General features: G+C 57.5%; 1 protein-coding gene across 1 annotated transcript; it reads right to left on the reverse strand.

Moving 5' to 3' along the window:
- Nucleotides 1-550: 550 nt before the first annotated feature.
- Nucleotides 551-5,066, reverse strand: TMEM17 (transmembrane protein 17). Its single transcript, XM_078607394.1, has 4 exons — nt 4,875-5,066; nt 3,293-3,396; nt 2,214-2,327; nt 551-953 (listed from the first exon to the last, which is right to left on the reverse strand). The coding sequence occupies exons 1-4, from the start codon at nt 4,990-4,992 to the stop codon at nt 690-692; spliced, it is 600 nt and encodes a 199-aa protein (XP_078463520.1). The 5' UTR covers nt 4,993-5,066; the 3' UTR covers nt 551-689.
- Nucleotides 5,067-7,888: the final 2,822 nt, after the last annotated feature.

The raw sequence follows: 7,888 nt of genomic DNA on the forward strand, positions 1-7,888 counted from the left end.
CTTGAAAGATCTGGACACAGTTCCATCACGGAGCTAGTCCAGCAGGCGAGACTGCGTTGGCTGGGTCATGTAGCCCACATGTCCAGGCACCGCATGTCCAGGCATCGCATGTCCAGGCATCGCATGCCCAAGCAGCTTTCTTTTGGCCGGATAGAGGGGGGTAAATGGACACAGAATGAATGAGCTAGAGAAGAGATGGGCTGATGTGGTACAGAAGCATGTGGGGCTGAGTGGACTTGCCGATGACTGGTAGCAGTCATCGGCAAGTGGAGGAGGCTCGTGAAGGATGCTCATGGACAGATGGTGCATCTGCCATTCATCTCGGTCAACCCATGGCACCTGGGTCTGTCCTGTGAGCTGCTAGCGAGCCTTTGACACTTCACGTAACCTCAGTGCACCTAACCCGGCACAAGCGCTGTGGTGACATCACCGTCACTTAGTGCCGAATGGCGGTTGTGTATGGTGTGTGTATGGCATGGACAGGGTGTGGTGTATGTGGTGTATTCTTGCCTGCTGTCCCCAAGAAGAGACCTCAGAAAGCCGCAGAACGTTTCCGCTCAAGTGACTGATCTTTATTACAAAAAACCCAACAACTCTTATCATAAAAATAACTTTCAATGGGGCACGGGGGGGGTGCTCGTGATGTGTGTGACGTGCCCCGCGTGGAGCTTGCCGTGCGGTGCTGCTCGCTACGCGTGGTGCTCGTGGAGGAGTTGCGGCGTCGCAGCCACGTGGAAGTGCGTGGCCCTGCGCGCCGTCATGCGGCGCAGCGTGGTGAAGGCGAGCGCCAGCTGCGTGGCCAGCAGCACAGCGAGCACGGACAGCACCCCGACCTGAGCCCCGTGCAGAGGCGGCACCCTGTCCCTGTCGCCCAGCAGCAGCAGCAGCTGCAGCAGCAGCAGCGGCGTCTGCAGCAGCAGGGACAGCAGCCAGAAGCCAGCCAGCTCGGGCACCTACACACACAGCACACCACACACCACGGGGTGAGCACCTACACTCACAGCACACACCACCACGGGGTGAGCACCTCACCACTCACACACAGGACACCACTCACAGCACACCACACCACGGCGTGAGCACTTACACACACAGCACACCACCACGGGGTGAGCACCTACACACACAGCACACCACGGGGTGAGCACCTACACACACAGCACACCACCACGGGGTGAGCACCTACACACACAGCACACCACACCACGGGGTGAGCACCTACACACACAGCACACCACACCACGGGGTGAGCACCTACACACACAGCACACCACCACGGGGTGAGCACCTACACACACAGCACACCACACCACGGGGTGAGCACCTCACCACTCACACACAGTACACCACACCACGGGGAGAGCACCTACACACACAGTACACACCACCACGGGGTGAGCACCTCACCACTCACAGCACACCACACCACTCACAGCACACCACTCACAGTACACCACACCACTCACAGTACACCACACCACTCACAGCACATCACACCACTCACAGTACACCACACCACTCGCAGCACATCACACCAAGGGGTGAGCACCTCACACTCATATGCAGCACACCACACCACGGGGTGAGCACCTCACCACTCACAGCACATCACACCACTCACAGCACACCACACCACTCACAGCACATCACACCAAGGGGTGGGCACCTCACACTCACACGCAGCACACCACATGGTGAGCTTCCGAGACACACACAGCACTCACCAACACCACACCACGGGGTGAGTACTTCGCACACCGCACTCTCATGCAACACTCTCAAGCGGTGCAGGAATGTGCTGGTATGTGACTGCGACGCCATTCCAGCACAGCTCAGAACGAGAAGCAGGGCGAACCATGAGGATGTAGGAGGATGCAAGGTGAAGCAGGAGGAAGCAGCAGCAGGGACAAGTGGCTGGGAGGAGCAGGAGGAAGCAGCAGCAGCTGGGAGAAGTAGCTGAGAAGAGCAAGGGGAGCCAGCAGCAGCTGGGAGAAGTAGCTGGGAGGAGCAGGAGGACGCAGCAGCAGCTGGGAGGAGCAGGAGGAACCACCAGCAGCTGGGAGAAGTAGCTGGGAGGAGCAAGGGGAACCAGCAGTGGCTGGGAGGAGCAGGAGGAAGCAGCAGCAGCAGCAGCAGGGAGAAGTGGCTGGGTGGAACAGGAGGAAGCGGGGAGGAATTGGGAGCAGGTAGCGGCAGGGAGGAGCAGCGGGTACCTTCTCGCCCAGGTTCCCGGCGTAGCCCAGGTAGAGGCGGCTCATCTCGATGACGGCCATGAAGACGAGCACCGTGGTGAGCACCACACAGTAGTGCGTGGCCAGGTAGGGGTACTGTACACACACACAAAGGTTCCCCCGTGTGTAGCCTTAGCTGGCTGTCGGGGCAAGTGCAGTTAGCGAGCACCGCTGCTGGTCATTAAGTTGTTCATTGTGTTAATAATTCCCCGTCGTGGGAGGCATCGCTGATAGTCCAAACCAATCGCAGCGGAAGAAGTATCGCAGGCTGGAACAAACCGATTTAACCGCACGAAGATGTGGCGCATCACATCGACAAACGCTCTCGGCCGAGATGCAGACCACCAGCTCGAGAGAACTGAACAAGTTGCAAACATTGGCGACTGTACTGATGAGTCATAATTACGTTGAAACCTATCAACAATTGTCCGATGCACTGCTGCCTGTTGTTGGGACGGCCACGTGTTCTCATCTCGTGAGTCGGTGGTTCGGAACGACATTGCCACGCCTCCAGTTCCGTTGAGCTGGTGGTCTGGATAAGGCCGAGCTAGAGCCGTTGCATATGCAGCAGAGGTCGCAAACGGGTTTTGATTCCTTACCCGTACCCGGCCGCACCAGGGTCGCAAACGGGTACCCGTACCCGGCCGTACCCATACCTGATTGCGACCTCTGGGATAAAGCCATGTTGCAGGCGCGGGTGGGTTGATTCTAAGAACTTGAATTGTGAGAAGAGGCAAGACGTTGGGAAATGAGTGACAAACAGTTACTCACCAGTGACTCACGGCCTACCCGTACCCGTACCCGGCCGCACCAGGGTCGCAAACGGGTACCCGGTCGGGTACGGGTAGCCGGGTATCGGGTAGGGTACGGGTATCGGGTACCTGGTTGCGACCTCTGATATGCAATGCTGCGCAGACGCATGTGCGTGTTGAATCTGTTGCCGATGAGTGCCAATGTGTGTGGCGATGATCGTGCCACGCCTATGACGGTGTCGGTGCTGGTGGTGAATTTGATGGGCTGCGATTGTGTCGGGTGCTGGACGGTGTCTGTGATGCCATCACCTTGGTAGCCAGCATCACGGCCTCCGAGGTCACCCAGCACGGGTAATAGAACGCGTTGAGGTAGAGCGACATCTGCAGGGGCAGGCTGCTCACGACCACCGTGCCTGGGCAAGGGCGGCACGGCACACACCACATCACGTAGACCTCGAGCTAAGGACTGTGGCTACTCAGTCACATTATTCGGTGATAATTTGAGCGCTGGGACATGAGAAACACATGTTGTCTGAATCTGGTCTTAAATCATGAACTGCGACAAGTTGTCCAGGGCCTCGCACAGCCCCGCTGTAGCGTAGTAACGACATTAGTGTATCATGTGGGGCCTCAATGCTGTACAGTATTGTGATTTATCTCGCAAGGTCGCACCTGGAGGCTATTATACATCGCGGCTCGTCTTGACTGACCGCATCATTGTTACGCTCGCGGTCCAGAACGTTTACCGGTTTAGGCGCGCTCCGTCTTCGCAAAATGCAGCCCCGACAGCTCCGTAGTTGTACCTCTGTGCAATATAATTGACGCGTATGGGATGAAATCAATGTCTACGTGAAATATATATTTTTTAAATGAATTTGAACCGCGTTTTAAATACGTTTTGTTCCTTTTACACTGTTGTTGAAAACATCTCCCTGTGGTCACCAGGGGGTCAAGGCGCCACCAGGGGGTCAAGGCACCCCCTGCCCCCACGCAAGTGACGCTACTGGGGCCCCCCACAATGATCTGCGGATGTGAGAATTGAGCGCCCCACGGGGCATTCTCCGTGAACCTCTGAGCGGACCTGCCATCATCACCACCACCATCATAATCATCATCACTTCGGCCACAGCCATCAACTGTCCACCACTAACAACACCATCACCCACACACCACCATTACATCTAAGCCACCGTTATGAGATGCACTGCCCTTATAATCCTAAAATGACGGTAACTTTAACACGTAGGCTTTCGCGACCAATATTATTCATAATATAGGTGTTTGGGTCAGATCGCGTTATTTATAAATGTGTCGTAACCCTCCACCACCCGACACGGCCAAACAGTAAAAAATGCTGTTGATTCTCTCTTCAACACACCGGTGGGCTAAAGAAGTGAATTATTTTGTCCTTTGAAAAACGTGACACATTTTTTTACTGTTTGGCCGTGTCGGGTGGTGGAGGGTTACGACACATTTATAAATAACGCGATCTGACCCAAAACCCTATATTATGAATGACGGTAACTCGCCACGCGCCACACAGGGTCCTCGCCCAGTATCCAGACCGAGCCCCGCGCGCCTGAGCGGGCATCGCCAGTAGGCCGCAGGGGGTTGGGACGGGAGTGTGGGGCTCGCAGCTGTGCCCCTCACACACCCAGGGCAGCGTCGCTCTGCACCTCTCCGCAATTCCCGTCTCTCATTGCTCCCACCGACAGCGCAAAGCGGATCGGGGGATTAAATCCCACGGGGAAGAGACTCCAACCGTGACCCCCCCACCCCCCTGCAGCCTAGTGACGCTGCCCAGGGAGTCGAAGGCATCCCGGTAGGAAATCTAGGCGAGGGCGGTAAGGCAGGAGGCGGGCGAGGGAATGAGAGAACGCCGTCTGGTTACCGGCACGCTCCGGGGATGCGATCTCCCTGCCGCTGAACACCGCGTGGCTGAACGAGGTGAGGCGCTCCCGGACCCGGCCTGGTAACGGCGAGTACGGGATTCCCGCATTCGCGGCCATGGCGGGATGCCCCGCGCCGAGCCGACGCGCGGCGTCACCGTGGCGACGAGGGGGCCTCGAGCGGCCGCGATTATCGCGATATTCAAACGGTGGCGCGATATGGCGATTATTGCGATATTGCTATTTTCGCAATGTCGGTTTGCCACGAGATCGGTCGTACGTTGAACTCCGATTTAAAGCTTTACCTCAGGGGTGTCCAAACTTTTTGCCACATTTAATAAAGTGAAGATGCCCGGGGGCCAATAGTTCATTTTGACATTGTTTTAACCACAAAAGTTACGTGGAAATACACACCGTTATAAAAAAAAATAATTGTCACAATTACCTTTATTTTTCAAATGACAATGTAACCAAATATAAGCCACTCAGGCAGACGTGAACAACTCTAAAAACGCAATTCTGCCTTTCATTCAGTCAGATAACATTTAACAAACTGTATAGAATACCTTAAATTTCCATGAGTTTTATGATGTATTTATTCTGACAGAGCTAGCGAGCCATAAATAACACATTATAAGACCGAAGCTGCGGGCCGTATGAAATCTGCCCGCGGGCCGTGCTTTGGACATGCCTGCTTTACCTGAACCGGTCGTCCTGGGCCTCCCCTAGGTCGACTCAACCTCAAATGAGCCCCCGGTGCTTTGTGTAAAAAAATATCGCCACGAGGGAGACAAAGGCGGCCGGGAGTGGTGCTGGTCACCCACCCCCTCCCGTGCCGTTCCGGCCTTCATAGGTGCCCCTCGCAAACAGCACTTGCCCCACCGGTGTGTTGAAGGCTACGCGGGGGATCTTTGTCTCTGTGCCATGGTGCCGATGGTCGTCGTTGGGGGTTTGGTAGCGGTGGTTGGAATTCCAGGGCGGTGGTGGTGATGGTTGTGGTGGTGGTACGAGTGGTTGGTGACCGTGGTGTGTGCAACACCTGCTCCATCAAAGTGCTCGCTCACAGCACTTGTCCCCCAACAGTCGGTTCAGGCTGTACGGGGGACCTTTGAAAAGCTGTGTACGGTACTGTGTGTTGAACACTTGAACCCCCCCCCCCCCTTTCGTACAACTCGACACGAAGTTGAGCTCGACAGCCAAGGCGTGTGGTTAAAGTTTATTGAAACACGAGGCGAGAGATGCCATCGCAACAGCGCTCACAGCCGCATGCAGCTGCTCGGGGCGATGGTGACATCAGACGCGTGCGATGGTGATATGTGATGGTGAAGGGGAGGATGGTACGCGGGGTTTACGGTGGTGGGTATATGTGATGATGGGTATGTGGTGATGGTGGTGGGGATGTGATGGTGGTGGGGATGTGATGGTGGTGGGTATGTGATGGTGGTGGGTATGTGGTGATGGTGGGTATGTGACGATGGTGGTGGGGATGTGGCGATGGTGGTGGGTATGTGATGGTGGGGATGTGGTGATGGTGGTGGGTATGTGATGGTGGGTATGTGGTGATGGTGGGTATGTGATGGTGGTGGTGATGGTGGTGGGTATGTGACGATGATGGTGGGTATGTGATGATGGTGGTGGGTGATGTGACGATGGTGGTGGTGATGGTGGTTGTGGCGGTGGGTTCAGTGATGCAGGTGCGACATTCGCAGCGTGCTGTTGTGGCTGTGTCTCGCCTGATTGCCTCGAAGAGCGCGGGGATGGTGGTGGTGGTGATGGAGGTCCAAGTGGACACGATGACCATGGTGGGGATGGCCGTAGTTGTGGTAATGAAGATCAAAGTGGGGAAGATCGTGGTGGAGATTGTGGTGGTGAACATTATGGTGGTGGAGATTGTGGTGGTGGAGATCGTGGCGATGACCATGGTGAAGATGACCCTGGTGCAGATCATGGTGGTAATAATGGTTGCGGTTATGGACAGCGTGGTGATGATCGACGTGGAAATCTTGGAAGCGGCCGTGGGAATGCCAGTGCGGGTAGTGGTGATGCCCGCGGTGGTGGTCGTGGTTGTACGAGTGGTGGTGGTCGTGCACCGCTACAGGGGAGTAGTGGTTGTGCGGGAGCGGTGGCGCCGAATAGTCGTGGTGGTTGTGGTGGTGGTCAAAGTGGCTGTGGCGGTGGTCAAGGTGGTAGACGTGGCTTATTGAATGGCGCCTGCGGCTAGGGGCGCACGTCTTCTTGCAGTCGATCGGAGAGAAATGTCGGCACAAATCATCGTGGTGGTGGTGGTGGTGGTGGGGGCTGATGTGGTGGTGATGCTCGGAATGGTGGTGGTGGTGGCGGCGCAGGTCCGTCAGGGAGTGGTGGCGGTGCACGACGGCGGGCCCGTCGCGGGGCTCGCTGCGACCCCGCTCCGCGCACTGCGCCGACGCATTGACCGCGACGTGGTCGCGGTCAATGGCCGAGTAGTGATGGCACAGGTCGTCGTGGTGGTGGTGGTGGTGGTGGTGGTGGAGCTGCTCCTGCTTGTTCTGCTGGTGGTGGTGGTGGATCCGCCCCGGCTCGTCCTGGCCGTGGCTCCTCGGTAGGAGGCCCTCGCGCACCCCCTCGTCCACGTGGAAGCAGTCGGGGAAGCTGTCGCAGCGGCTCAGCGGCGGCGGCAGAGACGAGTGCGGATAGCCGTCCACCATCACCACCACGGGGGGGCCACCGTACGCCCCGCCGCCCGCAGCGGGGGTGGTGGTGGTGGTGGTGAAGAAGTCGTGGGGATGCTCCATGGCGGAGCGCGGATGGCCGAACTCGTTCCACGCCACGGCGGCGCCCGTCGCCTGATGACGATGCCGATGCCTCGGGGACGGCGGTGGCGGTGACAGCGCCGGCTCCATGCCGCCGCTGGCCTGGTTGTAGCTGGGCAGCCTCAGAGTGAGCTGCACCACGGAGCGGCCGTGAGGTGGGTACGGGGGGCCCGGGGGCAGCGGTTGGGACGGCGGTTGGGTTGGTGGAGGGGTTGGAGGTTGGG

This window comes from Lampetra planeri, chromosome 27, assembly GCF_965212315.1.
Source record: "Lampetra planeri chromosome 27, kcLamPlan1.2.h2, whole genome shotgun sequence".
Taxonomy (NCBI): domain Eukaryota; kingdom Metazoa; phylum Chordata; class Hyperoartia; order Petromyzontiformes; family Petromyzontidae; genus Lampetra; species Lampetra planeri.